Source organism: Centroberyx gerrardi, chromosome 4 (genome assembly GCF_048128805.1).
Source record: "Centroberyx gerrardi isolate f3 chromosome 4, fCenGer3.hap1.cur.20231027, whole genome shotgun sequence".
Taxonomy (NCBI): domain Eukaryota; kingdom Metazoa; phylum Chordata; class Actinopteri; order Beryciformes; family Berycidae; genus Centroberyx; species Centroberyx gerrardi.
This window is the reverse complement of record NC_136000.1, coordinates 11,911,641-11,927,988: the sequence shown is the minus strand read 5'-3', so window position 1 is coordinate 11,927,988 and position 16,348 is coordinate 11,911,641. Positions and strand designations below refer to the sequence as shown.

Genomic DNA, 16,348 nt, shown 5'->3' with positions numbered 1-16,348 from the left:
AACCATCTCATGCTCCCTTTTCAGTCTCCCTTCAGCACCTTTAGAGTTTGCCTCTCTGCCTTTTCCTATTTTTCCTTGTTTGAAGTGTTCTATTCCAAAATTTTACATATCAGTTTTGGAGCAAATTAATTACCAGAAGCAGTCAATATCTCAAAAATAATGTGTCTGGGTCCAGTTATCTTTCTGTCAACCAGGGACTTCAGTTACCTAATAACCATGTTTAGTTTTTGTTTTGTGCTATAAAAAATCTTTTAAGAGTAGCTGTCCCTTTTTTCAAGGTCAGTATATTCTTTTGAAATGAAAATGGAGGGGAGAAGAGCTTCAAGGAGACACTTTTCTTTTTACACCGTCCCGTCTTCTCTCCCTGTGTCTCTGTAGATGTTCCTTGCAGCTTTGTCTTTTGCCTACTTTGCCAAGGCGCTCTCTGGCAGCTACATGAAGAGCACAATCACACAACTAGAGAGGCGATTTGACATTCCAAGTTATCTAATCGGCATCATAGATGGGAGCTTCGAAATAGGTGAGTTTCTCAATTTCTCTATGTGTGTGTGTGTGTCCCTCTATTTACTCTGGCTATTCATGTCCATATTTTGAGGCATTTAGATGCTAATGCAAGTAAGCTAAGAATAAACCCTCAGCATGTCAGTGGGCATAACACTATCCTATGCATTATACTGCATCCCCTTTGAGTTTTAAATAGTCACTGTGACATTTCGGTCACATTCCTAATTGACTCTTAATGAGCAAAAAATCCTTTGAAGCTATGGAGGCGTGGAAAATGGGGATTTTGTAATGTGTTTTGTGTGGTGGAGGTGGAGGACACTGAATGAAGATAAGCGTATGTGGTACCATGGTACCTCAGATAAATATTGTTTACACTTAACTGGCTTTTTTCAAGACGAGTTATCAGGCCCTGAGTGAAGTCATGTACCCATTTGATGATCTTTATGGTGATTTATGTGTGATTACAGGCATATGCCCTTGTTCGGTCAGAGATTGCGTGCGTGTTTGTGTTTGAATTTATGGGTACGTTGCGGGAGATGTGGGGTGGATAGTGCGGGAGTTTCAGGATACACTGGAGAGCATGTGGAGGGGGAAGATGTCATATTTAATCGTGTCTTGTCTAGAAGTCCAGAATTAATATTGTCGTTAATATTTAAAGGTTCCTAGATAGGGGGTGTCCTGGTGGCTTAGTGGTCACAGTGGCACATACCATGCAACTGCGATGTCTTGGGTTTGAATCCGGCCTGGGACCTTTGTCACATCCCCTCTCTTTCTGCCAGTCTTTCCTGTCTATCTCCACTGTCAGCTATCAGTTAAAGGCAAAAATGCCCAAAACATATTCTTAAAAAAAAGGCTCCTAGATGGCCCACGCACAATTCTAAAATGAAATACATTTTCTGAAGGAGCTCCTTCACGAGGGCCTTAAGGTGCTGGACCCCTGTATAACCACCACCGTTCTGACAGCTCTGATTACCAATACGTCCCTGAGGTCTAGTTCAAAGCAAAGCGTATGCATGGCCTGTGCTTCAGCCTGCATCACAATACCACTTTGGTCTGAGGGTAAAGAATATCCTTCCCTATATGAATAGCTCTTTAAGATAGCCATCATCCTGCTTGTCAGCCTGATGAGTACAATACAGCTCACCACACAGACAGATGCTTCTATGGTGCTGTTTCCATAGGCAACAGCAGATCAGAAGCAGGGATTATAAGAGATCATATGTGTCCACACATATGATTCAGTTGATCATACTTAGGCCTTTTCAGATGGTCGATATTGTTTTTCTCATGTACCTGTATGAAATTTGAGATGTTCTCCACTGGAGCTCTCATACTTTGTGTCTTTATGTCCTCCCCATCCCCTCTTCTGATCATCCTAACCCTGTAGGGAATTTGTTGGTGATTGCCTTTGTGAGCTATTTTGGTGCCAAGCTCCACCGACCCAAGATCATAGCGATTGGATGTGTCTTGATGTCTTTTGGGACCTTCTTGATTGCCATGCCACATTTTATTATTGGCCGGTAGGCAAAATGTTTTCAGGTCTATATTTCTGCATTGAAATTCACAAATTGTATCTGTTGACTTATTTGTTTTGAAATCCTCAGTACTGTAAATGTAATGCCAATATTTCTTGCACTTTGTTGATTAGTGTTTGTTATTTGTGGCTCACATTGTGTGTATCTAATGACACCTGATGCTTTCTCCCTTCCCTTGTTTAACAGTCACATTGGTATTTTGTACGCAGCTATAAGTTCGAAACATCAGTTAGATCTTCAGTGAATTCAACAAATAACCTTTCTCCATGTCCAGCAAGCTCACCTGAGTCCACCAGGGCAGGTGACAGGCCCTCTATACTGCCCTCTGGAGGTAAGACATGGAGTAGCATCAACGCTGAGCCTAGTCAAGAAAATACATGGCAGCATATTTCTTCATTCACAATTTGTCATGTTGAGTAAAGACCATGTACCAGTACTTTTTCTGTTTTTTCTTGGATGCCAAACGGGTGGGTTTTGCATCAAAAGACATTGCCAAGACCGCCAGAAAATTTAGACCAATGTATTTGAGTCAGTTTAGTACACTTGTCTGTGACTTACTTGACACTATTGGAATGGTCCATGTGGTACACCGAAACCAGCTGGCTCTCTATGGATTTTCAAACTAATAATAAGAATTATTTCCAACTAGTATTTGTACTAGGTCTTGCTTGGTGTGTGTCTTACATCAGAATCAGAGACAGCTTTACTTCTTACACAGCACATATTGATACACATTTACAGGGAGAACAGGACCTCGCATTTAGTCAAGGGGGCAATGCAGGGCGTACTATAGTAGACTATATATATCACTCTCTCTATATAAAAAACATTCTATCACTGTGTGAATTCATGTAGTATGGGATACAGTAGTTTGCAGCCGTAAGAATTCAACTGTTCAGTGGATCAAAATACCATGACATCGTACTGAGAAGGATAGAAATGCATGGAATAAGTTTGCGGTGATATTTGGGGCACAACAAGTCAAAAGGGAAGTTTATGTCCGTTTCTGAGGCTCAAAATTGTAAATGCTCACATTGTTTTTCCTATGTTCCACTGTAGGCTGTGAGCGAGAGTCCAGTGTCTCCATGTGGATCTATGTGTTTCTGGGGAACATCCTGCGTGGGATTGGAGAGACTCCGGTACAGCCTTTGGGAATCTCCTATATAGACGATTATGCACGATCTGAGAATGCTGCTCTCTATATTGGTAATGCACCTCACTCACTGTCTGTGTCAGCACCTTGGGACTATGGGCACCAGGGTTGAGGTCACTTCATTTTCAATGCAATCAGTTCAGGAAGTGGATTTTCTTTCAAATTAAATATTTGGCATGAGAGTGTTTTTGTATCTAAGCAATTAGGAAATAATTTATCGTTTATTATTTATTCGGACACCATTACTTATTACCGAGATAACGGCTGTTGTTCCTGAAACATTAACAATATGCGCACCACTGGTGCTTCTGCTAATTATTTTTCCCTTTTAGGGCATAGTTCAACAGTCAATTAAATTCAACTTCAGCATCATTCCACCTTACACAAGTGCACAGTGAAATGCTTAACTTATTGGGGTTTTATTGGAGTCAAAATTAGAGAATGCAAAGCAAAACAGTGCAATAATACAATGGTGGGTCAAGTATCAAACATTGTACTAATCAGAGCTGGAGTTTTGCATATTAATAGTAGTATAAGTCAGTAAGTATTTCAGCCTTATAGTGTAGTATTTGGGTATTAATCAGCAGGTATACAGGATATAGGGAAGGTTAATTGGGACTAAGTAGCGCTGTTGGGCCATGCCTGCCTTCTCTGCCTCCTGACCAAAACTTGACGGCGTCCCCTCCTGCCACAATATACATTACATACAGGTTCTCATTAAAATAATAATAAAAGTCTGCATTGTATGTTAACTTTTACATTGTATCCTTGATTTAATTTTCATCAAAAATCCCAATAAACAAATGCTTTAAAAAAAAAAAACAATAATAATAATAATAATAAAAAGAAAAAACACAGATTTAAATTGAATGTATGGATAACGAAAGCTCTCATAATGAAAAGCAAATGAATTGCAATTGCTTTTTTCATGATGAAATTATTGAAATGAAAATGAATTAACCCCAACTGTGATAGGTATTAAATGGGGCTAAATGAATGTTCTTTTCTCTGTTCCAATATTACAGGTTGTGTCCAAACCATATCTATTATTGGCCCTGTCTTTGGGTACTTACTGGGGTCGCTGTGTGCCAAGATCTATGTGGACATTGGCTATGTGGACATGGGTGAGTGGGTTCAGGCAACTGTCATCTGTCTGTAAACTGTGTACAGCTGGGTGAGTTGTTATTATGGAACCTCATTAATTTTCTCCACACCAAGGCAATGCACTCACACTCACCTGTGGAGAGTTGCATTTGGATCTTTGGTGTTGTAAATGATAGAAAGAGTTAAAGCTACAAAGGTTTTTGGGCAACATGACAGGACAACACACCTGCCAACAGGGATTGAAGTGCGACAGGATAAATTACATGATAGAATTTATTTGGGCAGCAAAAAGTCTTGAGAGATCTCCTTAGGCAATGTTGCCTTTGAACATTGCCCAAAAAGTTCGCCACCAGTGTATTTGCTGCCCTTAGAAATGAATAGAAGTAGAACGTAAATCAACATATAGCCATAGGAAACAAAGGCAAATGGAGCCAAATTAGACTGCAGACTGCTGACAGGGTTCCTTGTCTCTTCCCAGAGAGTGTGACTATTACCCCTGGCGATGCCCGCTGGGTGGGCGCCTGGTGGCTGGGCTACCTCATCGCTGGCGCCATCACCCTCATGTCTGCCGTGCCCTTCTGGTTCCTGCCCAAATCACTGCCCATGCCTGTGGATAAGCATGATACTAGCTGCACTCCAGAGCAAACCAGGTTCATCAAGGATTCCCCAGCCATGGGGCACAAGTTCAGACCTGAGGAGCCGGCTAATTTACATGAGATGGCCAAAGGTATGATTGACATGTCAGCCAGTTGTAATATTGGGGAATTTGCAGTGCTGTTAATAAATATTGAATATTACATACTATACTGTATTCAGTCAGTTGAATCTATATGGATGTGATGAGTTTCCCATTTGATATTACTTCTAGATTTTTCACCATCTCTTTTGGGGCTAATTTAAAGGGTTGCTTTATGAACCCATAGTCACATTTCTATTAGAACTGCAAAGTGTCTTTTTTAAGAATTTCATTTTTTCTCAAGAAAGTGAACAATAAAGCCTTCAATTTCATGAACATTACAATTTTGTGTTTGCGTAAGAGTGTTAAAAGAGCAACTTTTGTCTGCAGGCAATTTGGGATAACATCCCATTTACTTTTAAAAAGGTTGTGCCATTTTCATCACATCTGTGGGTGTAGTTTTGGATACTATCTTATGCTGTACAGTATGCTGACAGATATGTTGAAAGAGGCACAGCAATTTTTACGCATCTGTTTGAAATTAATGTTTTTTATGGTATTGATTATTTTAACCTTTCCTCTACAGAATTTGTGCCCGCATTGAAAAGTCTTCTTGGAAATCCTGTTTACATCATCTACTTATGCGTGACGATCATTCAGTTCAACTCTCTCATTGGTATGGTCACCTACAAACCCAAATATATTGAGCAACACTATGGCCAGTCAGCATCAAAAGCCAATTTCCTCATGGGTAAGCAGACTATTTTGATAATTCATAATGCTTGGTTTTTTTGATGTTTTTTGTCTGGTCATTTTATCTTTGTAGATGAGTTACAATCGTTGTTGCTTTACTAAGAGAAAAGTATTTAAGGATCCAAAGTGATGTGAGCTTAAAGGTCATGATAAGTGTTTCATGAACTGTCTTTTAATGGATTTTTTATGCTCCAACTCCCACATCCTTCCTAAGTAAAGGCTGCAGCTTCAAATGACACCAGGTTTACTGCAATTATAGGACATTTTGAAATGACAGATAGGCAATGATGTGACAAGAACATTAATGAGGCCTATTATCAGTTCAACCTGATGGCATTTGAGACAGTGTAATGGCTCTTTTCATCCAAATAACAGTATGAGTGAATACGTTGTAGGATGTTGAGAAATGCATTCTGCATCCTCTATCCTCTCAACCATCAAAAGTCATTTTCATCTTTCATGACATGATTTCAGTTCACTTTACATGAAATATGGATGAGACTACTTTGATATGAATGAGTGTTCAGACTTTGATCCCTTTTGGGGAGTGATTGTGCTGCCTGATGCTGCTGTACACGTGCTTGTTCAAGTTGGTCCCCATCCCCCTGTCTCTGTTGTATTCTGCGCTTTGGCTATAGGCATGATCAACATCCCGGCCGTGGCCCTGGGTATGTTCTCTGGAGGGGTCGTCATGAAGAAATTCAAGCTGGGTATCATGGGAGCGGCTAAATTTGCCTTTGGGACGTCCCTGCTGGGATATTTCCTGTCGCTGTTCTTTTTAGCTATGGGCTGTGAGAACTCCAAGGTGGCAGGCATCACAGTTTCATATACTGGGTATGTAATGTATATATTTCCCTCATGTCACAGTGGAATAGGCTCTGTTTAGACCAGTGATTCTCAACCTTTTTCATATCAAGGACCCCTAATTTAGTACACATTAGGGCCACGGAGCCCCATTTGATGAAATTTTGTCTCTCAGACCCAAATCTGAGAATATTTTTATTGTTAGATATCATTTTGTCCAGAATTCCATGACTATCTGTATTGTAGGTAGAGAGATAACAGAGAAAGTATGATCAAAATAGTCATTCTTCTACATTCTCTAATGGTGTTAACTTCTTGTAAATGAAATAATGGTGAAGTTTAACAATTCATCAATTTGCTGGGGCCCCCCCGGAATCCCCTCAAGGACCCCCGGTGGTCCCCGGACCCCACATTGAGAACCACTGGTTTAGACCAAGGAGCTATACTGCACAGTTTGAATTTATGATAATTCAGTCTTTAATCACTACAGCTAAGAGGCCTCCCAGAGTTATCTCTCTGTTTCGGTGTATTCTCATGTTTTCAGTCCATGTACTTTAATGAATGTGCCGTCTTGTTTGATAAATTTTTCATACAAGCAGTCAATAATATATGTATTTTCTTCATGTTTCCGCATGCAGAGTGGAAGGCTCGTCTTACCACGAGCTCTCTCTCTTCTCCGACTGTAATTCGGGTTGCCTGTGCTCCAGGAGGGAGTGGGACCCAGTGTGTGGAGAGGATGGGATCACCTACATGTCTCCGTGCCTCGCCGGCTGCTCCTCCTCCACCGGCTCAGGCAGGAACACGGTTAGACACACACCGCTGCCTTCATGACATTGTTTAAGTGTTATGCAACAGCGCAATATGATTACAGTGAAATTGGCCGATGGTCTCATTTCATTATTACTTGGCATAACTGTTAGCTAACAAGCTATAATATTTCCTATGCTCAATTTGCTGTGTTTCATAATATGTGAAAGTATTAGCTTACTGTAGACATTGTTTTCACAAGTATAGCAAAATCCAACCAATGCTAATGCCATTTGTTTATTTATTTGTGCAATTTGGAAAAGAGAAAATATGGAACAAATATATACAATAGTATACAATGCACAGATGGTATAAAAAACCCGTAAGGGCTTGTAGTAAAGACCACCATGCATACATAATTACATACATTCATGTCATACATATACAAATACATCCACATATACACTTGCACACACATATGAACAAACACACACACACACACACACACACACACACACAGAATACATAGCCTACGCAAACAAAACAGAGTAGGAAATTTACAAACAATAATACATCATATGACATTACATCAAATAATACAAAAAGAATGATTAGTACTGTACATAACTAATATAAATAGGTCTATATATAACAGTATGAGGAATGAAAGGGATATAGGGAAACATTCTGTCATTTTATACCATACTCTTTAAAGAAAAACAGTTTTAGATTTAGTTTAGTTAGTTTTTTAAAAGCATTCAAAAAGGAATGACTACTTATGATTGCAACTGGCCTTTTACCTACAGTACAGCTGTTCCCTGCTGTGATGCAGCTCATCAGTCAGAAACATCCCTCATGTTTTAGTTCCTCCTCCCGCCTCATACCTCATCCTTCTGATTCCCCTCTCTGTCAGGTGTTTGACCAGTGCAGGTGCGTGGCGCTGGCTGCTGCCCAACCGGGCAACCTGACAGCCTCTCTGGGCCAGTGTCCACACAGGGACAGCTGTGACAGAGTCTTCCCTTACTTCCTGGCTCTGTCTGTCCTCAGTTCCTTCATCATCTCCCTGGGGGGGACGCCTGGCTTCGTGCTGCTCATCAGGTCTGTCAATCACCCTGGTCTGGTTCTCACTGGGACATATTAGAAACACCAGGATCATTCAGCAATACCACCGTCATTGATCAAAAAATGTGTAGTGTTATCCAATGCCACTTTTTTATACCTGTACCATAAGGGAACGTATCAATGTGATGCTCATTTGTAGCTTTTGGCTTTATCTTTCAGCGTATAAAAATTGTAATTCTGTCATATTTATGGCCAACTTGAGTCTCCACTAACCCCCTCAATCTCCCTCCTATAGATGCATTAAGCCTGAGCTGAAATCCCTTGCTCTTGGGATCCACACGTTGGCCACTCGAACCCTCGGTGAGAACCGTCATTGGTATTCAGTCCATTACCTTAGTGTGTGAATGTCAGCCAATGGATGCCTCCCTAGAGCTGACATTCAGAGTATGTTGGAGTGAGCGGAATTATTGGGATGCTGTGTATATATATAGAAACAAATCATTACCTGAAGCTCATGAATCAGTATTTCTATAATGTAAAGGTCTGTGGAAATATTAGCTCTCTGTCACCCAGGACTTAAGTTACCTATTGTCCTTTAAATAGTACCGTACTGTATTTGTATTTTTGAGCTACCAGTCATTCTGTAAGAGTAAATATCACTTTTTCAAATGGTGTCAAATCTCATTTTGGAACAAAACTCTTAATTTGCTCTTTCCTGGAAGTAATCAACAAGTTATTTTATATTGAATAACAGCTGGAATACCTGCCCCTATATACTTTGGAGCTATAATCGACACCACCTGTCTCAAATGGGGATACAAGAAGTGTGGAGGAAGAGGAGCCTGCAGAATCTATAACACCTCAGCTTACAGGTAGAGTTATCAATAATAAATACAGTACCTAATTAGACCAATATATCAGGTCGATTTTGGCTTCTTATTAAATATTGGATATCAGCCAGTCATGATGTGGTGGATTTTAAATGTTTGTTTTGTAAATTAATTCTTCATTTGAAGGCAGTTAATGTGTCTCAGAGTTTTCTCCACCACTGAATAAGTGGGGCGGGTCGCCCTGCCTTAAGGAGCTGGGTTTCACTGGAGAGTGTTAGTGTTGCACGATGGTTTAAATGTTGTTTCAGTGGCTTTTCCACCTTGACAAGAATAAAAATCGAGGTGAAACACTGAATGCTCATCATTTCTGGCAGGAAAATGGTCACAAAATATTGGCTACCAGCAGCTTTAATATAAACATGTAGGTATCTGTACCGGTATTGGCCTTTAAAATCCCATAGTGGTCGAAACCATAGTATCCACTTTGGAAAAATGTTGCTGCCTGAAACTCATTAGTCAGTACTTCAAAAACAGAGGATATTCTGACCTTAACATAATAATTTTGTAAGCAAAGTTGACTCATAACTTAAATAGTATGTCATATGTGCAATCATTTTGACATCATTTGTTTCAACTGGTGAATATCTGAAGTTGGAATGAAACTCCATTTGGTTTCTGTATTCTCACAAAATCACAGATCCAATGTGTCAGCCATTGTATTTCTCCTATGAAGCAATGTGTCGCTTTGCTTGGCTTTCTTCTCTTGCAGGATAGTGTACCTGGGCCTGACCCTGGGGCTGAGGACAGTCTCTTTCTTCCTGTGTATTTTGGGCTTTGCTCTAATCAAGAGACACATCAAGAGGGAGGAGAAAAATGCCCTGACCAATGGGAATGCAGAGTTGGAGTCACTGAGGAAAGAGGAGAACAGCTCTATGCACTGTGAGCAGTTCATACTGGCCTTGGACTGTAACCCCGACAGAGAGACTCGCCTGTGAGCCTCAGCACAACCGCTCCTCTTCTGGTTCAGCCCCATGGAGCACCGCAGATTTAGAGAGGACGCACCCACTGTGGACACTTTCATAGCACACAGAGTATATATTTGTACGGGACTTGTATGTGAAATAGGAGTCATTTTATAAACAAAATATGCTATTTCTTGAATGTATAAAATTCTATGTTTGTGTTTTACATGAATGGAAGAGTCTTTTGTAGAAAAAAAATAATGTAATTGTGCTGTATTTTTTATGTTGGCCTTTGTTTTTATGATTAAACTTGATGAAATTATTAGTTTTTTTGATGGAACAGGTAGAAAGTAGTTTGAAAAAGATTGCAGAAGGCCATTTTGTCATGATAGCATTCTGTTCCTGGCTTTGCTTTCAGTTTGGAAGCGATAAAACGGGTCTATATACTGTCGTTTGTGTTTCCATTCCATCCTTAGATAGTGTAGGAAGTGTGAAAGTGGTTACTGTACTGTGTATGAGGCAATTAAGCTATGTATTTTAACCTGTGAATGAATCAGATCAAAGCTACAGTAAAAGCAACAGAGGAACTGTAACTCTAAAAGATTATCCCAATGACATAAGAATGTCAAGGGGCAGCCATCACTTTGTTTCCAGCAGTAACAGAAGTAACAGAAAGCCTTCCTTCAGAAAGATTCATGTCATTACGCTTTGTTGCACTGGCAATCAAAAGTCTCTCATTCCTGTTTGTGAATTGTATAAAATTTGGGGTTTTGCAGCATAGTTTCCATAATCATGATAGACTTCTACACATTATATCCATCTCAAATTAGATGAATAGATTCAAATTACAGTATCAGTGAAGCTGTGCAACATGTTTGGCAGAATTATCCCAAGAGAACAAGGCTTGTTACAAAACCCCACCGCATCTACCTGATTGTACAGTGTGCTGTATAATGTATGTAGTCACCAGTGTGCCTCATCATTATAAAGTTCAATACAGTTTGTTTTCAACTTTTAGTCTATCCTATATTGTGTCAACTTTTTCATTGACTACATGATTGACATAATGAGCAAAATATCCATTTTACCTCATGTCTTGTTTGTATTTTTTTCATGCTCTTGCCTTTGTCGTAGACCAAACAATGAGAATAGTTGTGCAATCTGCAATCAGTTTTTAAAATTATACATAGTAAGATGGTGAAGGGGATTGAGCTGGTGATCACAGATCTGCCACTCCAGGAGGCTCAGTAACATTAACAGGTTGATATCAGTCGGAAACAAAAACATCTGCGAAAATGTTAAAAACATTTATTTTCCATGTGATTGTAGATTATTTGTTGTTACGGGTTTATATAAGAATTTGGACCTCTGTTAAATAAAATACTGCTAAACAAAATATCAAGCAACAAATATGTCCCTCCATCTGGATTTAAAAAATGAATGATCCTCCTTTTGTCTAGATCAAAAGTTTGTAATAAACCTAAATGAATGAGTTGCTTGTGTGGCAGACATTCACTAATGCTGACCAAAGCAAGGAATTGGCACTCATGGCTCCCATACAGCTGAGATACAGTAGTTTAACTCTGTATGTATACATAGGGCAAAATATGTCATTATTTATGCCATTGACAATGTGCTTACAGGGGGATTTGGTAACACTGGATCAGGACCTGGCCTGGTTATGCAGATCTCTGAATAAAGCTGGGCGTGATCTCTCCACAGTGAAATTAATTTTACCTTACCTTACCATTATTCCCAGAATCACATGGATCTCGCAAATGATTTGGACATGGTGCACACAATAGCTTTAAGTGAATATGCTGGTAAAACAAAAAAACACATCAGGTAAAAATGTAACCATTGACCAATAAGTACGACACTTGCTCACCCAAAGTGAGAGTCTTGCAATAAATATAGACTGTTCCAAAACAGTTCCTCTGTTCCTCAATAGGAAATGAGAAAAGAAAGTGTCATTCTACATGGGGTTTTTGGGTACATTTTTGGTATGTTGAGGATGCAGCATTTTTCTAAAATTGAAGAGGCTCCAAATATGTATTTCTTACAGCAGCTCTGACCACACACTATGTGATGGGCCTGTTGGAAAATAGCCACATTTTATCATTCACAAATCCTGTCCTGGGCAGTTATACACCCTCCTCCTACCTGAAATTGCAGAAATCATGACACTAACCCAAATTCCTCCATAGACTCAACTCAATAAATTGTAAGCAGTCTCACCAAGAACACACAAAATAAAATTATTTAGTTATAATCAGTGGAATTCTAGGATTCTGCAAAACAAGTTAGCTGACTTACAGAATTATACTCAATTCAACACAATGCAACTTAAACTACTTATTAGCTTAATATACTTGTAAAGTATTAAATGTTAGCATTAGCAATGGTAATGCATGAGCCCCTGAGAGAAAAATTAAGACAATTATTTTATGATTTGCAGAAGATACAAGTAATGTACTTTTTTTTCCATTGAATTTTATACTGTCAATAGAGTAACATGCAAACAACAACAAAAACACATTCCATGTTCATGATATATACAGTTTTGCAGTAGTAAGAAGGTTTTTCAGCATTCAAGGTTTAACTGCATTGCTACTGATTAGCCAATATACAGTATGTTTAATCCTATCAGTTAACAAATGTGTTTTGGAAAATGAAATCGGTAACAGATGATGCAAATAAGGCCTCTGGTGGCCTACTGTATATAGTACACAGTCCTAGTGAAATGAGAAGAATCTGTGAAAAGGTATCCATGGTGGGAGGTGGAACAACACTTTGATAATGACTGTCACTCTGTAATCCTGTGGTTACTGATCCTTTTTGTCTGCAGGACCACTCTGAAGATTCTGTGGATCGAGTAAAGGTTTAAAAAAGAATCATTCCAGTATTAGTAGTGTCAATGTACATAAAGTATGTTGTGTGTGTGTGTGTGTGCTACCTGGAGTTGATGGTGTTCCCTCAGCAGTCTGTCGTACTCCTGTGCCAGACCCTTGGCCTGCCTCCTCATGGCCTCCACTTCAGCATGAGACTTACGCACAGCTACACAAAAAAATAAACAATATTACATCTTAAATTGCTCTTTATAACATCAGTGCTCCTTAATGGGCTTCATAGTTAACTAATAACCATTTAGACAAAAAAAAAAACATATGGAAGGAGATCAGTATGAATAATCACATACAAACACAAAAACATAAATGAACTCCTTCCATAATATCACAGCGACCATTTGTATGCATGCAAGTTGTAGCCAGATGACCCACAGCAGGCCATGTTCAGCAAATGTTTAATACAGTGCTTTCTCATAAACCAGTATAGCTTTCTATTTATTTTGTAAGAGAACAGTAGCCTTTGAAAGTTACGACTACAGAGCATCTTAGTATGATCAGTACTTTTATGATTACCCACCGTCCTCTGCAGCCTTCAGTTCTCCTGCCAGCTTCTCAGTCTCCTTCTTCAGATGCTGGTTTTTTGCTGACATGGCTTTGTCCTCATCCAGCAGAGCCTGAGCACAAAGGATAACCTTTAATAGCCAAGTTTAAATAGTTTGGTTATTAGTTCTTGATGTAAGCGCTATTCACTACACAACCTCCATAAGTAGAAATAAATCTCAAGTGCAAATTACAAACTCAGAAGCATGTTCTGCAAAATATGTATCAATACCCCTAGATACAAATTATGAACGTGAACTGCAAATGCTTTAAAAAGTTCAATGTACAGTATGCTATTGTGTTGGTATACAATACACTATGTCAGGGAGTAGATTTAATAGATATTGAGGAAGAGTAGGAAGTGAACTGGCTCTAAGAGTAATACAATCAAGATCAAAGGGGCCTGATCTAAAGGCATCTTTAAGTGCATACAAGTCCAATAGAGAGTCAGCGGTTCGGCCTTAGTTCTCTCGCCAAGTTCTGGGTGTGGATCTGCTTCTCACTTGTCTGAGCACCAGGTTGTCCTCCTGGTACTGCTTGGCTGCTTTGTTGGCACTGTCCATCTGAGCCTGAAGACCGGCACTGGCCTCTGAGGTGATGGCAACCTGGTTCAGCAGGGTGACCACACGACGCATGATACTGTGGTGTATTCACAGGACAGGACAGGACAGGACAGGACAGGACAGGACAGGACAGGACAGGACAGGACAGGACAGGACAGGACAGGACAGGACAGGACAAGACAGGACAGGACAGGACAGGAGAGACACTCAAGATTTCAGAGGCTGAATGGTAAAGGGTGAATAATCAAGAGAGTTTTGTGTAATGACAATAGTAATGTTCCTCCATGAGAAAGTTCCCAAATGCAAATTTATACAGTTAGAGGGGAGGGTGCTACTGACAGCCAGAGGAAGAGAGAGAAGCCAGAAATGTAGAGGTTCCTCTGGGCTCTGAACAGCTTCATGTGGAGGTGGTCGAACAGGTTGGGGTTCACCTTGGCGTCTTGCATGGACTGGGGTCCCGAGTACTTCTGCACCTCCCGGACAGCGTCTGAGAGCGGACAGGAGGACAGGCTTCAGAGAAACATGACATGAGTGCAGACAACCAACTCTAGAGGACAACATCCCTGCTGCTAAAGTATTATGTAATGCCTCTGTTCCTTACCAATGAAAAGAACGATAAGGATCATGATCATAGTAAAGAAGCCTTTGTTCCAATATGGAGATAACCAGTTCCATATTCTCCAGTTGAAAACCGATCGCCATCTACAAAATATTGTAAAAAAAAGTGTGTTATTACATCTAGAAATCTGACTAGAAAGGGTGTGGATGCACTCTGCTGGTGAAGTCTATGAACTGTCATTTCATCTCCAGCCATTCCCTTCTTTTCAAACAAACTTTGGCCAGGATTCCTTGACTGTGAGAATTTGAGAATGGGCTGCTATACAGGTATTTTGGTTTCCTTCTTGTGTATTGCAGTACCTCTGAGCTGATATGAAGGGTAGACACAAGATGAGGATCACTGCTATCTCCACATAGAGGAAGAAAGCCACGGCAGTCCACTGGAAAGTCATCCTGACTGAGTCAGCCCCTTAGGAGAATGTAACAGGTTTAATTAGCTCCACGTAGCATGACTAACCGTGTTACTATGAGGCACTGGAAATCTTGATATTATTATTTACTGGCGTTCATTGAAGGCACAGGCTAATATTTAAAGCTTTACACTCTGAGGCATATTTGCTTCCATTATTAAATGTTTAATGTTTTTTTTAACCATTTTAATTATGATGACTAATTATTTCTACCATACAATAATAGGTGCATAACCACACTACACCCACGGCAGTCCAGGGAAATACTAGTACTAATACTAATTTTGTTCACACAACATAATTCTGACTTGTAATTTTCAGATTACACTATAACATTTTGAAAACATAAACATACGAAGCAACTTCTGATCGACTTACAAAAACAGGCGAGCTACAGTAAGCATTCATTCAGCTTGCCTTTAGCTATTTATAGGCTTTTACCTCTAAATGTGTTCTAACTCTTCACACATTCGACATAATGTTGTCGCTTTGTTGCTGTCGTTGGATTTAAGAGTGGGAGGCAGTCGACCGATAACAAGGAATAAACAGGGTTGCTTACCCGACGAAGTTGGACGATCAGGAAAGTGGGGAGGTCTGGACTCTGGACACACACACACGCACGCACGCACGCACACACACACGCACACACACACACACACACACACACACACACACACACACACACACACACCCTCGCGACAGCTGCTGGTGAGCGGACCTTCCACAGCCCTAAATAAAACTGTGATGGCCAATTGATCCTCTTTCTCAGCCCCTTTGGACTGTTGTATTGAAGATCACAGTGCAAACTGACCAAAGGCGTTGTTTCCAGGCTACTGAACAGCTATATATAGATTTTTTCTTTTCTTTTTTGGAATCTATTAAAGCTTGTTTCCCTGGTTTGTGTGTGTGTCTGTGTGAGAGAGAGAGAAATAGAGAGAGAGAGAAATACAGGACTCCGGGGCCTCCCCTCTCACATTTCATGCATTAGGCTCGTCTTTGATGCCACGCTCCAAAAATAACCACCTGAGGAGGGACTAACACCTCAGCCATGTCTCCATTCATTGAAATTATAATTGAAACTAAAACTTGTTGTTTATCTACGAAATTCCAGGATAAATATGCTGACTTAATTTCAACTCTGGGCGTTCTGTGCCCTGCCGTTCATCATCATTCACATG

At 40.0% G+C, this 16,348-nt stretch overlaps 2 protein-coding genes across 2 annotated transcripts; one reads left to right on the top strand and one right to left on the bottom strand.

The window, feature by feature from the left end:
* Nucleotides 1-375: 375 nt before the first annotated feature.
* LOC139910240 (solute carrier organic anion transporter family member 1C1-like) lies at nucleotides 376-10,163 on the top strand. Its single transcript, XM_071897464.2, has 13 exons — nucleotides 376-520; nucleotides 1,892-2,024; nucleotides 2,249-2,370; nucleotides 3,099-3,245; nucleotides 4,218-4,316; nucleotides 4,775-5,023; nucleotides 5,559-5,723; nucleotides 6,364-6,559; nucleotides 7,168-7,333; nucleotides 8,190-8,374; nucleotides 8,634-8,698; nucleotides 9,093-9,210; nucleotides 9,938-10,163. Exons 1-13 carry the CDS (start codon nucleotides 379-381, stop codon nucleotides 10,161-10,163), a joined length of 2,013 nt encoding a protein of 670 aa, XP_071753565.2. The 5' UTR covers nucleotides 376-378.
* Nucleotides 10,164-12,802: 2,639 nt separating this feature from the next.
* LOC139910310 (B-cell receptor-associated protein 29-like) lies at nucleotides 12,803-15,152 on the bottom strand. Its single transcript, XM_071897576.2, has 7 exons — nucleotides 15,061-15,152; nucleotides 14,744-14,844; nucleotides 14,482-14,629; nucleotides 14,083-14,218; nucleotides 13,557-13,653; nucleotides 13,087-13,187; nucleotides 12,803-12,994 (listed from the first exon to the last, which is right to left on the bottom strand). The coding sequence occupies exons 1-7, from the start codon at nucleotides 15,150-15,152 to the stop codon at nucleotides 12,956-12,958; spliced, it is 714 nt and encodes a 237-aa protein (XP_071753677.1). The 3' UTR covers nucleotides 12,803-12,955.
* Between the last annotated feature and the right edge of the window lie 1,196 nt (nucleotides 15,153-16,348).